Genomic DNA, 16970 nt, shown 5'->3' on the forward strand with positions numbered 1-16970 from the left:
TGTCTGGTTAGGTTGCTCGGGAGCTTGTCATAAAACTAATAGCTTCTCCTATATAATATGAAACAAGTCTTTGGGGGTATATACTTCATCATTCACAACTTTCATTAAGAGAGCTCTTCATACAAATCTTTTCTTTCTCAAATATATCAGTCTTCAAAACCATGATGAACACAATGAAGCTCCTCAAGATGGCCAAGAAATGGCAACAAAGAGCAGCCCTTCACAGGAGAAGAATCTCAGTCCATAGATCGAGTAGTAGAAGCTCCACCGCTGTGGAGAAGGGTTGTTTCGTGGTTTACACGGCAGATAAGATGCGTTCGGCCTATCTGCTGGTGGACCAATTATGTTGCCATTCGATTCTGTTTTTGTGGAGTATCTCATTAAGTTGGTCGAGCGAAGAATGGATGGAGAAACAGAGCAGGCTCTGTTAATATCAATATCCAGTGCTAGATGCTCTTCTTTAATCTGCTCTTCAGAAAAACAACAAGAACAACAATTGGTTGTATTTTATTGACTCTATGCATCAAAGATTGTACGTTTATAGTTCAACGAACTATTAGTTTGACATCTGAACCAGTTAATTAACATCATTTGCTCTAAAGCTAAAACACCTTATCTGAGGAGCTGAAAATAGGACAAAGAAACAAATCTGTTACAAGATCATGTTGTATTGACCAGCCTGCATTATTTAATTGGAAAAAAGTTTCCTAGCTACACAACGTTTACACTAATATGGTGGAAACCATCCGATGTATTAGAATGTGTCAGTAACTACACGAAGTTTATGTTAATACATGCCACATGGACAAAGTTTTATGTTAATATGGTGCCAACATCACAGTCGGGTTAAATGAATCTAAATTTAAGTTAATGAAGTCAATACGTAATTTATTAAGTTTAATAAATTTAATAATTTTTTTCAAAAAACTGATTTATTAAGATTAATAAATCTAATTGATTTTATTAATGAACTTAATAAACTTAAGAAATTCCTAAACTTAATGATTTATTAAATTTAATAAATTAATTAAAATTAATCTCAAAAAAATATTTGCAGAAAAAAGATGGATTTTGGTCCTGGAATATGGGTATCCGACCCTTATGGACTAACCGGAAAGGTCCAACCCGTAAATCCGGCGTGGGGCGTGGAGGGTTTTGACCCTTTTGTTCCGGGAGGAATAGCCTCTCATCATATTGCAGCAGAGACGTTGGGTATGTTAGCGGGCTTAGGCGTAACGTGTATCCCCCCTCTTCTGTTCATGGAATAGATGAAATAAATAAAAAAATGGATTTTTGTTCAAGAATGAAATCTTATTGGAACTGTCCATATCCAGTTCATCCTTATTAATAAAATTAATAAACTTTATAATTTATGAAAATTAAATATATAAATTTAATTATTAAAATGATTAAACTTATTAAACATATTAGTAAAATTATTAAACTTAAATAAATTAATAAAATTAACAATTTATTAAATTAAATAACTTTAATAAACATAATTTTTTAAAAAAAATAATAAAATTAATAATTTATAAAACTTAATCAAATTAAAAAAAATCTTAATAAACTTAATTATTTATTAAAATTATTAAACTTATTAAACTTAATAAATTTATTAAACTTAATAAATAATAAACTTAATAATTTATTAAACATAATAAATTTATTAAACTTAATAAATTTATTAAACTTAATAAATTTATTAAACTTAATAAAATAATAAACTTAATAATTTATTAACATAATAAATTTATTAAACTTCATAAATTTATTAAAATTAATAAATTTAGAAACATAATAAACTTGATGATTTATTGAACTTAATAAAATTTTAAAACTTAACTTAATAAACTTAATAACTTATTAAAATATATAAATTTATTGGTTTTATTAATTTTAAGTTTAATAAGTGTAATAGTTTTAATAAGTTTAACAAATTTATTAAATTTATAAAATTAGTAAATTATTAATTTTAATTAATTTATTAAATTCAATAAATTATTAAGTTTATTTAGTTAATTAATAAAATCAATTAGGTTTATTAATCTTAATAAATCAGTTTTTTGAAAAAATTATTAAATTTATTAAACTTAATAAATTACAGATTAACCCTATTAACTTAAATTTAGATCAATTTAATCCGACTGTGATGTTGGCACCATATTAACATAAACTTCGTACATGTGGCATGTATTAACATAAACTTCGTGTAGTTATTAACAGATTTTAATACATCGGATGGTTTCCACCATATTAACGTAAACATCGTATAACTTTTTTCCTATTTAATTTGTCCAGATCTGGGAGATTTCATGATATAAGCCAACGTCCTTTCTCCCTTCTCCAAATCTTTCTAAATCGGTTGTATTTAAGCATATAACGAGTGAGGGAAAAAACATGTTACAATCTCATTTTCTCAAATATAAACTGAAAGAAATTTTAATGGTTACAATCAACATAAACTCCAAACCATCACACGAAATTACAAGATTATATCCTAAACCAATTGTGAGCAAATCCAAAAGAAAAGCCATGTTAAAAAACCACCTCATAAGAACAATAGAACTGCACAAGAACCAATAAAAAGCCAAGTGATATAACAAGGGGAATGAAGTACCAAATAATCTGCAATCTCAGTCGAAAGATGAATTATCATTGAAAACAGGAAGAAAAACAAGAAAATCTTTAGGGAAGAGGTCAGATGGTAGTGCATGTCCATGAATCAACACTGTAATTCAGATTTGCAGACGAATGGAAATATAATCCTCATTCCTCTTCTTTCCACCAAAAGATCTTTACAAAGGGAAAAACACAATGCTAACAGTGAATATTAAGGATCAGAGAAATATGGCAAATCAATCACTCTGCAGAAGCAGATCAGACTGGGTGTCACAAAACATTAATGCCATTTCATCACATCCACACTATGTATTCAATAAAAAACTGTATATCAAAACAAAACAAAAAAAAACAGAACTTATGAATCAATTTTTCTTGGTAATGAAGAATCAATAAGAATCCACTTCAGTCAAACACAACTCATCACCCTGTAAAAGAACCAATACACCGAAATAACAAACGGTATGAAACGAAAAAGAAAACAGAGATGAATTGAATATAAACAGGTAAAAAGTAACAAGTAGCTTATGTGATAAGCTAGCTGTGTCGCAAAGGCCTGTTATTTCAGTTTATGCCTCTGAAAAACGAAATGTCCAACTACATTTTTTTTAAGTTTGGACATCAGATACCATAGGCAATTTAAATCAATAACACAAAACAAAATCAATAATTAAAAAAAACTGCAATCTCAGCCGAAAGATGGTGATCTAGTGTTTTAATAATCACTGAATTATCATTAAATATGGACGATTTTATTCATCATTGATTGCATTAGAGAAAGAAGAAAAAAACAATATATTAAAACCAAAAGAAATAAAAATCTTTAGGGAAGAGGTCAGATGGTAGTGCATGTCTATGAATCAACACTGTAATTCAGATTTGCAGACGTATGGTTTAATAATAATCCTCATTCCTCTCGATTTCTAAACACAAATTAAAACAAAAAAACAGAGAACTTTGCAAAACACAATGCTAAAAGTGAATACAAGGATCAGAGAATATGGCAAATCAATCACTCTGCAAAAGCAGATCAGACTGGGTGTCACAAAACATTAATGACATTTCATCACATCCATATACTATGATCATAAGACAGATCTTAAGCCAACACTAAAAGATTAAAAACAAATTGAGAATCAGACAGAAATAGTCAATCACCATGTTGCAACCATCGCAATGGATGCAAATAAGACTGGGGCGACAATTCTATATCATCACTTTCATCAAAACCCAATCTAATCAAAAACATAGAAGATCTACAAAAGACTTCTCCCTACTCAAACCCACTATCCACCTTACAAACTAAGGATCAATATGGGACAAAAACAGAGATAATTTGAATATAAACAGATTAAAAAGTAACAAGTAGTTTATATGATAAACTAGCTGTGTCGCAAAGGCCTGTTCTTTGACTTTCTGCCTCTGAAAAACGAAATGTCCAACTACATTTTTTAAGTTTGGACATCAGATACCATAGGCAAAATTAAATTTATTATCAATAGTAGTACAAAACTCAAATCAATAAGTAAAGAGTAAAAAACTGCAATCTCAGCCGAAAGATGGTGATCTAGTGTTTAATAATCACTGAATAATCATTAAATATGGACGATTTTATTCATCATTGATTGCATTAGAGAAAGAACAAAAAAAAGAATAGATAGAAAACCAAAAGCAATAAAAATCTTTAGGAAAGAGGTCAGATGGTAGTGCATGTCTTATGAATCAACACTTTGTTTCAGATTTGCAGACGTATGGATAATAATAATCCTCATTCTTCTCGTTACAAAACACAAGAAAAAAACACAATTCGATAATTGGATCAGACAAGAAACATTAAAAGATGACATCATTGAAATTTAAGAATCAGACAGAAGTAGTCAATCACCATATTACACCCATCGCGATGAGCGCAAATAAGACTGGGGCGACAATTCTCTATCATCACTTTCATCGAAACCAAACGAATCAAAACACAGAAGATCCACAGAAAGACATCTAGCTACAGGACAAGGCTAAGATTAAAAGAAGAAACCTTTGAGAATCAGACAGAAATAGTCAATCACCATGTTTTAAGTAAGACTGGGGCGACAATTCCTTATCATCACTTTCGTTGAAAGCAATCGATAATCAATCAATCAATCAAGACGGAGATAGACAAGAAACTCAGAAAGAACAATTGAAATTTAGAGATTGTGATTTGAGGCTGTTGAGCCTATGCGGATACTGCTAAGAGCTTAGGGTTTAGCCATTATATAGAAGCTCGTTGTAGGGTTTAAGAGGTTAAGCTTCTGTGGTGGTGAGCGGCTAAAGCACGGTCCGGTTCAATTCGGTTTGTTGTAATTTAACCGGTTTTCTGAAAATTCTCTGCTGATGTCAATCTCTAGTGGTAAGTGTTCTTTACAATGTTCCTTGCAACCACAAGAACAAAATGGTCAACAGTTGCTTGTCTTTTAGAGTTTCCAAAGAGTATATTTTTTTGTGAAGATTCAGATTTGTTGTGTGCTAACCATAAGATGCTATTTAGATATTACAAACGTAATAACGCAAAGGTTTTGTAGTTTCTCCAAAATCATTGAGAAATGTTTTAAGGATAGTACAATGTCTCGATTGGATGGATAAAAGAACCAAATAATAAGGAGACATTAAACTGCCAAAGAATCTAGCTTTTCTCATCTGTAAGAACATCTTTATAACCCTCTTGAAAAATTGGATAATACTTTATGCAAGTACAAATAGCAAAGCCAAGAATCTTGGGTTTTATAAAACATGCCTTGAACTTCAAGCTATCAACTTTACAACTCTCTAATAAACAATTCTTTTACCACCAACAGCCTTAACAAGAAAAGAACAATACAAGTTAGTATATAAAGTAGCTTCATATTATTTCGTTCCAAACATAAGAACATACATATTAAGTTTCCTCATTTGTCTTTCTTCTGTCTTCACCGGGTTTTGTAGTTTTACAAAAGGCGAAATGGCGGGTGAGCAAATGAAATCAGTTGCTTCTCTTCTTCTGGTGCTCAACTTCTGCATGTATGTGATCGTTCTAGGGATTGGAGGATGGGCCATGAACCGAGCCATCGACCACGGATTCGAAATCGGTGAGAACGCGAAATTGCTTTTGGCATATATAGTTTGTTCTGTTGCTCTTCAACTTTCTAACATTTCGGGTTCTTTTGAAAAAAAAAAAAAACTGAGCAGGCCCTGATCTGAAGCTGCCAGCACATTTCTCCCCAATTTATTTTCCGATGGGAAACGCAGCCACAGGATTCTTTGTGGTGTTCGCGTTGCTGGCGGGTGTAGTTGGTGCGGCTTCCACAATCTCAGGTCTTAGCCACATTCGTTCTTGGACCGTGGGAAGCTTGCCAGCTGCAGCCGCAGCTGCAACTATTGCTTGGACCCTCACACTCCTTGCCATGGGGTATATATATAACTATAGTAGTCTTTTGATTTTCGCAAGCAAACAGATCAATGTTTTGTAACATCGATAGTAAAACTAATCATTCTTTCATCAACAGATTCGCCTGGAAAGAAATCGAGCTTCACGTGCGAAATGCAAAACTGGTAAGAATGTTATCTATTCCCAAATCTTATTATAGATTCAATTTTGAAAGAAAAAGAAAACACGTTCATTGGCTTCATGTTCCTCTTCTTGTCTGTAGAGAACCATGGAGGCGTTCTTGATCATACTCTCAGTCACGCAGCTTCTTTACATCGCCGCTGTTCACGGCGTGAGGAGACCTACTTAAGGATTCATGGATGTTTCTACTTTTCAAGTTAATCATCCCGAAACTTGGGATTGAGTATGTGAGTGTTTGTGTGTGTGTGATTTTTATTTTATAGGAAGTTGAGCAAAAGCTTAAGTTAATTCAATTCATGCATTCTTTGTGTACAAAAGGATCAGAGCTTGTTTTGTGTGTGTGTCACTTTGTGTTCATGGAATAAAATTAAACTTTGAGGCTTGAACGGATCATGCTTCTACGTATTATCTAATGAACTACATAGAGAAGATAAATGATAAGTGTGGCAACTGATAAGAAAAAAAAAAGAGCTATATATTTAGTCTCATGAATCTAAAAACCCTTTAATGAACAAATGAAGAATGTATTTCAAAAGAAGTAAAATGAAATTTAATCTCCTTTAAGGATGTTGGTATTATTTGCATGTTGCTAAAACCCTCCCACATTATTATCTATCAAAGATAATGTACAGAGAAGAGTGTACGGACCGTGAATCCTGTTTTTTTTTCAGATGACTTTGAGCTTTAGCTGGCTACGTGAGTCCACCTTTATCTCATTCCTGCTGTTCTGCAGCACATTGCGTAGAAGAAATGTTAATGACACGGGTTCAACATAATAGACAATGTTGTTATAGATTAGTTAAAGAAGAACAAAAGGATTTGATCCGTGAGGGAGAGTGAAGAGTAACTAGAAGAATCTGATCTTTTTACTGGTGGTAAAATGTTACGAGAAGAGTTTATACTTTATACTAACTACTAACTGTTAGTTATACAAGATTTTCTGACTCTTCAAACAAACAACGTCTAAGTGACGCAACCAAGAACCGCAAACAAGAAAAAACAGAAACTAACTAAAATTGAGGTTTCGTATTTTATCATATAAACGCAACCCAAGTTTCAGAAAACAAAATGATGAGAAAGACAAGTGACGCAATTAAGCATTGGCATATGACCTTCAGATTTATGTGAGACTAGAATCTAGTTGTATAGCTCGGTGTTAACAATCTACTTATGAGCCCACTCACAAGCAGAAAATTCTAACTCCATGAACTCTCTATCTCTTAGTACAGCATTTAAGATGGTTAGAAGATTAAGTGAAAAAATTAAGGAATCCAAGGACATGATTACTATAAGAGAGGACTATGGAAGATCAACTAGCAAGAATCATAAAAAGCAAGAATAACCTGTGTTTATCTGTCATTGCATCAAACAAACCGCAGCAACTAAACCACGAAGTACGGACGGGTGGTGGACGAGGGAACAAAAGACGCTGCATACGACCAGGAGATTCAGCCAACTGAAAAGAGAGGAATACAATTGTATATGATGAAAGAAGAAGAAGAAGAGAGATGCAACCTTTTCGTCAGAGGACAGTGGAACTTGAGATTCTCTCGCACTCTCTACTTTTCCAGTAGCAGGCTCCAGAAGAGTGGCCGCCACCTTACCATTCTCTCGAGCTTCACCAGACTTGTCTATGGCATGCTCCTTACGACGCTTCTCAGAAATCACCACTTTGGAGACAACAGGAGCGATCTCCTTATCACAAGGATGTTGAGAAGATACGTTTTTCTCCACCACATCCACACCAGATTGATCTTTGGTCCCACCAAATTGTTCATTTCCTTGAGAACCAGGGGAGCTCAAGTTGCTATCATCTTGGCTTCCATGTTCCACATTTCCTGAAAATGAATAAACAAATACCATTCTTGCTGCTTAATTCGTGAAACGGTGTGTTCACAATAATCATCATCATCAGTCCAACAAATTAAGTCACGAATTAAGCATTCTTCTACCAATCTTAGCTCCAAAAACAACCAGTTAATACCCCTCGAGATCAAACAAATATCTGTATTATACACGAATCCTGAAAATGGCTAATTCGTCGCGATAACTATACGGATGAATCTATCGAGCTAGCACTAGCAACGACGAATCTCTAAACGAGCGGGAGAGGGAGAAAAGTACCGCCGAGATTGTTTGTTCCAATCGCTTCCTCTTGTTCTTGTTGCAGCTGCTGCTTCTTCTTCAGAGCCTTTCTCTTCTTCGCACCAGGCGGCATGATGAATCGAAACACTGGATGATTTTTTTTTTTTTTTTTTGAAATTTGAAATCAAAATTGTTCGTTGAGTTTGTTTCTCTCTCTCTCTGTTGAGTAGTGTGTGACTGCGTTCTCCTTTTTGTCTCCTACGTTGGGAAAAGCAGAATCTCCCGTTCAAGTAAGAGATAAGGAGTGAGTCAATTTTCTTTTGATTTATGAGAAATTACCAAAAATACCATTTTCATAGTACCACTTTTCATGTTTACATTAACCACTTTTACCACCACTTTCAATGAAGGGTTTAGATTTGAAGGTTTAAGATTTAGGGTTTAGATTTGATGTTTTAGGGTTTAGGGTATATAGTTTAGGGTTTAGAGTTGAAGATTTAAGGTTTATAATTGATGATTTAAGGTTTATAATTGAGGTTTTAGGGTTTAAGGTTTATAGTATTGAATTTAGGGTATATAGTTTAGGGTTTAGGGTTTATTGTTGAGGATTTAGGGTTTAGGGTTTAGAGTTGGAGGTTTAGGATTTAGAGTTTATAATTAGAATTTTGAAAAGTATATAAAAACAAAGATATAAGAACTTTTAACCTTTTAATAAATAAGGTATTTTTGAAAATGTGTATTTAGTGGTGGTAAAGATGAATAGTGGTACCTTAAAAGTGGTATTTTTGAAAATTCCCCTTGATTTATCTATTCAACATTCAACTCTTTTATTATTCAACAGTCTGTACCATTTCCATTTTTATGTTATTTTATTATCATGATTTGATATTAAATCATTACACTTTTTTTTTGTCAAATATTTAAACGTAAAACAAAACCAAACATCAATGACAATAGTAAGATTTAATTAAATAATTTTATATTGTTATTGTCAAATCTGAAATTCATATTTTTACAATTATGTTACTTCCATTCAGAAACAAAATGTATAAAACTATCTTTATTTGTTTAAATTACATGGTTAAATATTTTATATTTTAATATTTTTAATACTCTGATTTTTATGTTTAATTCGGTTTAAAACTAAATCAAATCATACCATTTTGGTTGATAAAATTTCTCAATGAATGGTTGAGACATATACTTTAGTTTTGTTTGCTCTAGCTATTTTTTATCCACCTGTAGTACATATACATGTCTTATCGACTATATAGATAAATATCATGCCAGAAATGGTCTTCCATGAACGGACAAAATATATCGAAGTTGACTACCACACCGTTCGTGATCAGATCAAAGCAGAACACTTCAAGACCTTTCATGATTCAAGGGAAATCAACTGGCTGACATCTTGATTATGTCCCTTCATCCAGGCTTTTTTCATTATTTTCTTCAACAGCTGTCTTTATCTTGATGCGTCACGGATAAACACTTGAGGGAGTGGGGGTTTATTAGGTATAGAATCCCATGTTTACTTATTGTCACGTTAGGTTAAGTCTCTTTTAGCTTAACTGGACTCATATATATATGTGAACCAAATGTACAGTTTGACTAAGGAGAATAACAAACATTTTTCATCTTCTTCGTTCTCTCAGTGCAATCTCGGAGCTCGTATCTCCATTTTCACCATCTTTGATTATGAGTTTAATAGTTTTATATATCTCCCTTTCAAAGGTTTATTTCTGCATAAAAATAAAATACTAGGATTCAAACCGCGATTTGAAAACGCGGAATTAAATTTTGTTGATAAATTTATTAGTTTGTCTTTTTGTTCATATTTAGATCTATATGAACAATATTAATCTAGGTCTATTTAGTTTTTTTTTAGTTCGATTAAAGGACAATATTCAATAGATCCAAAAATACCACAGTAAATTTCAAAAGATACTTTAATAGGATAAATTTATTCATTTTAAGATAGATCTAACAATTTTTACAGTATATTTGTAAAATTATTTCATTTTAATAGAATATATTTTAAATAAATTAGTTAATGTTATATTTATATCCATAACACAGCAAAGAAAAAACTTCACCTTTATTAGCTCTCTAGTTTTCTTTCTGGCCTCTCTCTAGGTTATTTCCACCGTATCAGCAGGCTCTGGCCGACGGGTGAGCTCCCAAAGCCACCGTCGGTCCGGTCTCCTTGTTTCTTTTTCATTTCTCTTGTTCTCGTTTGGATCTAGTCTAGTTTTTCCTTTTGCTTTTGGTGTTTTTTCTTGGTTTCAGGCGCCGCATCTTCGTTAGATGGACGGCCGGCTAAAGTTTCCGTCATTGCGCCTTTTCGACTAGGGTGAACGGTCGGTTTTAGTTTCCGCATCTTACAGTCTTGGCGTTTTTACGGCGGCTCTGGTGGATTTTTTAGGGTTTCGTCTTTTGTGGCGGTGGTGTGTTTCTGCCATCGCGGTTGGTTGAGAGCTCGACGGATCGATGGCTCTATCCGATGAGAGAAGCGACATCAGGTTTTAAAGTTGGCGAATGGTGTCTACTTCTATCCTAGAAGAGAACGCGGTATAGTTCCGGTGAAGCTCTCCGTGGAAGAAGAGGCGAAGATGAAGGGTAAAGGCGCTCCGGTCATAGCGAGATCCGACGGAATGGTGGTTGCCGCGACGTCTCTGGCGAGCATCGACGTTGTGAAACATGATGTGATGTTTCAGATCTCGAGGTGATGAGCGGATGACGTGTCTAGCGCGTGACGATGGAGCGTACGCGTGGGCGAGTTCGTGAGAGTGGTGGACGCGTGGCGTTGAGAGATTTATGTGGGTTGGGCCGATGGGCCATTTGTTTTTAGTTTGTTTGCCCGCTGGGCTTTTGGGCTTTGTTCCCTTGTAATAGATTTTGGGCTTCGGCCTTGTACTGGGCTTGGCCCGTTTTATTAATTAAAACTTGACGGGAAAAAAAAATACAGCAAAGAACTTTAAAAAAATACAGCAATGGACTTTTTTAGAGAAAAGAGATATCAATGAACTTATTGAGGCCTAGCTATGTGCTAGGTGAACGAGCATTGGACTTTTAACAACATAGGACTTGGGGTCGTGATTAGTTTTTGTTATTACGATAACAGTAAATAACTTCAAAATTGATTTAATAGAGAAAGGAAATTATTTGACCCAAAAAAAAGAGAAAGGAAGTTAAATTTTATTTTAAAACAACACATTAATCTAATTGAAAAAGACAATTATTAAAATAAATAGTTTAATTTAATTTAAATGGCATATAAGTGTAAATAATTTTGAATGTTATTTTTCTTTTAATAATAGAGATCCTTCTGTGAGATTGTTTCAAGTATAAGTGTTGTTGTTGCTTTTTTTTTTTGTATCTTCAATGCATTTGAAAATAAAATTTCAATTCGTTAAAAAGCCTGTATAAAAAGATGATATACATGTTGAAAAAATAAATAAATATAAACATGTCAAAGCACCAATAAATTTAGTTTTGGAACTGAATTTAAGTTATCACTACTCATCACTAATCTATATACTAAAAGTCTACCATTACCACACTCATATTCAGAACACACATTAAAGCCAGATACTGCATTAGGTTCATCGATTATTGACCAAAAAACTAATTCATCCAGAGGTGTTTCAAAAAAAAAAAAAAAAATTAATTCGTCAAAATTATCATTACCCTGTAAGAAGGGAAAAAAAACTTTTGACTTGACTTAAATATCTCCTTTTCACTAGCTTTAATGTTGAAGTTAGAGATTCTAACATTAATGTTTCTCAATCTCTGAATTTAATGTTAAAGTTAATGAAAAGAAAATGTCCAGTCAAGAGAAGCATTAGTGGCCTAGTGGTTACCAGCGAATCTTCTCACATATGCCTACCCGAGGTCGCCTGTTCGATTCTCGGAGACAGTAGGGTGATACTATACCTCTCCAAATAAATCCTTCCTCATACGAGTAGGGGAAAGCGGTGTATACCAACCGTAGGTCCAAGCCGGAGGGGTTTCCCCATACGAGTAGGGGCAAGCGGAATATACATTAATCCGTAGGTCCAAGCCAGAGGGGAGGGATTTCCTGGATTTGGGGCCGCGCAAGCACGGTGGGGCTAGTCACTATAAAAAGTTAACCCTAAACAGTTTTCTCTCTCTTGCAATAAGACGATATGAGTTAGATCCAAACCCTAGCTCCTCCGTCGGACGGCCTCACGTCGATCTGGCGAGAAATCTCTCCCCCCTTTTTCTCTCTGTTACTCAAGAATGCCCTCGAAGAAGAAACGCCGTAACCTGCTCTATGGGTCCTCAAAAATGGCTCGCCTCCAATCTGCTTATAAACCGTCAACTTCCATGAAATCCTTGAAGAAGAACTCTCCAATCGCCGATGCTGAGAGCGCCGTTGCTGCATCTGTCACTGTTGTGACTGAGGAGAATGCTATTCTGAAAGTCACGGAGGTTGTAGACGAAAGTCTGGAGGTACTGGTTAATCCTATTCCCGAGTTATCTATGGCTGCGCTGCAGCTCCAGAAGACCAATGAAGATATTACTCCCACTTCTGGTGAGGAGGAAGGTGTTGGTTGCTCCACACATAAATGCTCTGTTTTGGAAACTGAGAAAGTACCTTCACCGGTGCTACTTGAGTGTGCCAAAGAGACGAAGACATATGCTAGCCTTCTGAAAGTTTCAGCTGAGCTAGGGGAAGTGGGTACTCCGATTGAACACGTGTCTGGAGCCCCTTTTGTGTTAATTCCGGATGAGAATATAGCGGCTGCCAAGAAGGAGTTCAAAGAGTTCATCTACGCTAGATTCCATGGTGATTGGCCATCAATGGGTCGTATCATTGGTGTGGTTAACGCTCTATGGGCAAGAACCGGCCCGAGAATCTTTGTTCATAATGTGGCGAAGGAGAGTTCTTGTTGAGGGTCATGAACGCTAAAACCAGGGAGTTCCTGCTATCTCGCACCTGCTGGAATGTTGCAGGATTCCCAATGTTTGTTGTTCCTTGGTCTCCGGACTTCACTCCGTATGAAGCTCCGATAACACAAGCAGTGGTTCCTGTCGAACTCAGGAATGTTCCGTACCTGTTGTTCAACAAGGAAAGTTTGAGTAGATTGGCTACAGCAGTGGGGAAACATGTCTCTTTATACCGGAAACAGAGCGCAAAGAAAAGTTCAAAGTCGCAAAGCTTTACGTTAGAGTGGACCTTACCAAGCCATTACCGAGGAAGATCATATCTGGGTTCTCCAACGGTAAGGAGACAATGATAGAGGTGACATATCCTTGGCTACCTATGAAATGCGAGTTATGCAAGAAGTATGGCCATCTGCAGGATAAGTGCAAATCGCATGCGGCTAAGGAGGCTTCGAGGAGGAGGTCTGTTAGTCCTGCTAGAAACAAGCATCGGAGCAGAACTAGACAGGGCCACCAGAGGACTCCTTCAAACTCCTTGGCTCCTCCTAAATCCTTGTCACCTCCAGCCTCTGAGTGTGAGATAGAAGTAGAAGAAGTGGAGATTGTCAAAGATACCCATACACGTGAGTCTCCAGAGGAAGCTTCTAATTCTCCTACCAGTGTGAAGGAGATGGGTGCTTGCGTTTCTGATGATGTTGTCATCAAAGAGAAAGAGGATGTCAACAGTTGTATAGACACGTCTCAGAATAATGCTTTGCTGGATTTACAGTCTGATAACCCAGGGAATCAGCAGTTAAAGCGAGAAGTAAACAGGTCGGGGCAGTTAAGGTTAGCCCCTGAAAATCCCTACTTCCTAGTTACTCGTGGGAAGAGTGGCCGCAGGGTCAACATCCCTATATAATTATCTATGTCGATGTTTTTTGCGTGGAATGTCAGAGGACTGAACGGTAATAGACGCCACACTTTTGTTAAAGATTGGATTACAACTCATAGACCCTTTTTTGGTGCTTTCCTTGAGACGCATATTCAGAGTACTAACGTGGCAAGGATAAGTAATGCTATTCCAGTGGGTTGGAAATTTTTTGGGAATTATGAGCATCATAATGCTGGACGGATTGTAGTTGTTTGGGACCCCTCGGTCTCGGTTTTTATCTATAAGGCTACAGAGCAAACAGTTACTTGCGGGATATATATTATGGCGGAGGATGTGAATCTCACCATCACTTTTGTATACGGTCTTAATGGCGTTGGAGAGAGGCAGGGGCTTTGGAACGATTTGGCTCACATAAACGGCACGTCTTCTATGCGTCTATCTCCCTGGGCTGTTGTGGGTGATTTTAATCAAATTCTTAGGCTAGCTCATCACTCGGGTTATCCTCTAAGAGCTGTTGATGATACTGGAATGGAGGACATGAACTTGGCATTGCAAGATGCAGAGCTTTTTGAGGCGCCGATGAATGAGGTTCCTTTCACTTGGATGAATAATAATGATGCTGACCCTGTCTCTAAAAGAATAGATCACGCCCTTATCAATCAGGTCTGGGCTTCTCGTTTCCCTGAGGCTTATGCTGACTTTACGGAACCAGGGCAGTCTGATCATGCGGCTTGTAACTTCAAGATTCCTTCTCTCAGGAGATACTCTAGGAAGCCGTTTAAGTTCTTTCATCATATCATCGATCACCCTGATTATGCTTCAGTTGTAGCTTCAGCGTGGAACCCGGGGGCGATCGCAGGCTCCATTCAGTATAAACTAGTCATGTCGATGAAATTGTTGAAGAAGGAGCTGAGAAATATTAATACACGTCACTTCAGTGGCATCTTTACGAGGGTGAAAGATCAAACTAGCAAAGTGGAGGCACTGCAAAGAGCTCTTCTCACTGACCCTGACGTAGCCACTGCAGTGGAAGAGCACAGGGAAAGAGACAAGCTCAATGTGCTATTAAATGCAGAGCAAAAATTCTACAGACAGAGGTCGCGAGTCAGATGGGCAGATGTGGGTGATAGGAACACACCCTTCTTTCACAAAACTGTCATGCAGAGAAATTCCTGAAACCATATTCATTATCTCAGAGACGAGAACAGCGCCTTCTTGGGTACGGTGGCTGGCATAAAGGCTCACGCAGCAGAGTACTTTAAAAATATACTAGGAGAGACTGAGATGACTGTTTCTCCAACAACAGTGGAATCGCTCAAGGAGCTGTTGCCATTTAGGTGTGCTGATATCCAGCAGGCCTACTTAAAGCGTCAAGTACTTGCTGTGGATATTAAAGGAACAATTGACTCTATGCCCCAGAATAAAAGTCCAGGCCCGGATGGGTATTGCGTGGAGTTCCTGAGGGCTTCGTGGGACACAGTGGGTGCAGAAGTAATTGCAGCAATTGAGGAATTCTTTCGTAATGGTAGGCTTCTGAAGGACCTGAACACCACCACCATCGTCCTCATTCCCAAGACCGACACAGCTAGTAACCTCAGTGAGTACATGCCTATCAGCTGCTGTAACCTTGTGTGCAAGATCATTACAAAATCATAGCGAACAGACTGAAGCCAATCCTTCAGAACAGTATCTCAAATAACCAGACTGCTTTCTTGAAAGGTAGGAGCCTTGGGGAGAATGTGCTGCTCGCTTCTGAACTGATAAGAAAATATAGATCTTCGTCTTGTCCTCGGAGCTGCATGCTGAAGGTGGATATAAGGAAGGCATTTGATATGCTATCCTGGGATTTTGTGATTAAGTCTCTGGAGGCGCAAGATTTTCCTCCTTTATTTGTTACCTGGATTAAGGAATGTATCACATCTCTAAGGTTTTCGGTGGCAATTAATGGTGAACTAGCAGGATTCTTTCCGAGTAAAAAAGGGCTTCGCCAGGGAGACTCAATCTCGCCTTATCTGTTTATCATGGCCATGGAAACCTTAACGCAGTTACTGGAAAATGATGTTTCTGCAGGCGAGATCCGACTGCATCCTCACTGTCATGATCCAAGAATTACACATCTCCTCTTTGCTGACGATTTATTAATATTCTCAGATGGATCAAGACACTCTCTCACGGGTATTCGGAAAGTCCTCTCGGTTTTCAAGGAATGGACAGGATTGGATATGAATGCATCTAAATCTGAGATTTTCTTTGGAGGATACTCTGATATAGAGTGCTCGGTTTTGAGTGATTTGTCGGGAATTAAGCTTGGAACCTTTCCCACCAGGTACTTGGGGTTGCCTCTTAATCCTAGCAGGATAAGTCTTGCTACGTTACAGCCTTTTCTCGAAAGAATAACATCTAAGCTGCACTCCTGGACTGTTAAGAATCTTTCTTTCGCTGGTAAGGTCAGACTGGTGGCTTCAGTCATTTACGGTATGGTTAATTTCTGGAGCTCCGTTTTTGTTCTGCCTCAAGGTTTCTATGAGAAAGTGGATTCCCTGTGTTCTGCTTTTCTCTGGAAAAACAGGACATCTGCCGGAACTGGAGCAAGAGTAAGTTGGGAACATATTTGCAAACCAAAGAAGGAGGCAGGGCTTGGCTTGAGAAGACTTCAGGAATTTGAAAAGGTGTTTGCTCTAAAAAGGGTGTGGAATATATTCTCTGACTCGGGTTCCTTGTGGGTGGCCTGGCTCAAGTCTAATATCTTTGCTAGGTGCTTATACTGGTCTATCTCAGATTCTCAACGATTATCACCCACGGTGAGAAGCATGATTCGGATCAAAGACACAGTGGATGTGTTTCTTAGATGCTCTATTGGGGACGACAGAGCAGCAAGCTTCTAGTATGACTTTTGGA

At 36.7% G+C, this 16970-nt stretch overlaps 3 protein-coding genes, 7 non-coding genes and 2 pseudogenes across 11 annotated transcripts; 3 read left to right on the top strand and 9 right to left on the bottom strand.

Moving 5' to 3' along the window:
* The first annotated feature begins 84 nt into the window (after nt 1-84).
* On the top strand, nt 85-5076 carry LOC130498645 (auxin-responsive protein SAUR64-like; annotated as a pseudogene).
* Nucleotides 2695-2780, bottom strand: LOC130499271 (small nucleolar RNA Z195/SNORD33/SNORD32 family). Its single transcript, XR_008938151.1, has one exon. It is a non-coding gene; the product is annotated as a small nucleolar RNA Z195/SNORD33/SNORD32 family (small nucleolar RNA).
* Nucleotides 2838-2924, bottom strand: LOC130499311 (small nucleolar RNA snoR4a). Its single transcript, XR_008938189.1, has one exon. It is a non-coding gene; the product is annotated as a small nucleolar RNA snoR4a (small nucleolar RNA).
* Nucleotides 3304-3393, bottom strand: LOC130499274 (small nucleolar RNA Z196/R39/R59 family). Its single transcript, XR_008938154.1, has one exon. It is a non-coding gene; the product is annotated as a small nucleolar RNA Z196/R39/R59 family (small nucleolar RNA).
* On the bottom strand, nt 3611-3696 carry LOC130499312 (small nucleolar RNA snoR4a). The gene has a single exon (XR_008938190.1). It is a non-coding gene; the product is annotated as a small nucleolar RNA snoR4a (small nucleolar RNA).
* On the bottom strand, nt 3756-3844 carry LOC130499306 (small nucleolar RNA U31b). Its single transcript, XR_008938185.1, has one exon. It is a non-coding gene; the product is annotated as a small nucleolar RNA U31b (small nucleolar RNA).
* LOC130499273 (small nucleolar RNA Z196/R39/R59 family) lies at nt 4164-4252 on the bottom strand. Its single transcript, XR_008938153.1, has one exon. It is a non-coding gene; the product is annotated as a small nucleolar RNA Z196/R39/R59 family (small nucleolar RNA).
* LOC130499307 (small nucleolar RNA U31b) lies at nt 4483-4571 on the bottom strand. The gene has a single exon (XR_008938186.1). It is a non-coding gene; the product is annotated as a small nucleolar RNA U31b (small nucleolar RNA).
* On the bottom strand, nt 4661-4731 carry LOC130499309 (small nucleolar RNA U31b; annotated as a pseudogene).
* A 423-nt stretch (nt 5077-5499) lies between the features above and the next one.
* Nucleotides 5500-6588, top strand: LOC108819381 (membrane protein PM19L-like). Its single transcript, XM_018592401.2, has 4 exons — nt 5500-5723; nt 5824-6043; nt 6141-6186; nt 6285-6588. Exons 1-4 carry the CDS (start codon nt 5597-5599, stop codon nt 6369-6371), a joined length of 480 nt encoding a protein of 159 aa, XP_018447903.1. The 5' UTR covers nt 5500-5596; the 3' UTR covers nt 6372-6588.
* Nucleotides 6589-6635: 47 nt separating this feature from the next.
* Nucleotides 6636-8599, bottom strand: LOC108819390 (uncharacterized). 2 transcript variants are annotated; one of them, XM_018592412.2, is made up of 4 exons: nt 8327-8599; nt 7718-8040; nt 7546-7631; nt 6636-6924 (listed from the first exon to the last, which is right to left on the bottom strand). In XM_018592412.2, exons 1-4 carry the CDS (start codon nt 8418-8420, stop codon nt 6870-6872), a joined length of 558 nt encoding a protein of 185 aa, XP_018447914.1. In that variant the 5' UTR covers nt 8421-8599; the 3' UTR covers nt 6636-6869. The 2 variants fall into 2 exon arrangements, with proteins under 2 accessions (XP_018447914.1, XP_018447902.1); XM_018592400.2 differs by having other exon boundaries at nt 6636-6929; nt 8327-8593.
* Nucleotides 8600-12598: 3999 nt separating this feature from the next.
* Nucleotides 12599-16957, top strand: LOC108819803 (uncharacterized). Its single transcript, XM_056992449.1, has 6 exons — nt 12599-13196; nt 13268-13387; nt 13444-14026; nt 14135-15169; nt 15269-15693; nt 15792-16957. The coding sequence occupies exons 1-6, from the start codon at nt 12599-12601 to the stop codon at nt 16955-16957; spliced, it is 3927 nt and encodes a 1308-aa protein (XP_056848429.1).
* The last annotated feature ends 13 nt before the right edge of the window (nt 16958-16970 follow it).

Source organism: Raphanus sativus, chromosome 8 (assembly GCF_000801105.2).
Source record: "Raphanus sativus cultivar WK10039 chromosome 8, ASM80110v3, whole genome shotgun sequence".
In the NCBI taxonomy this organism is placed as follows: Eukaryota; Viridiplantae; Streptophyta; class Magnoliopsida; order Brassicales; family Brassicaceae; genus Raphanus; species Raphanus sativus.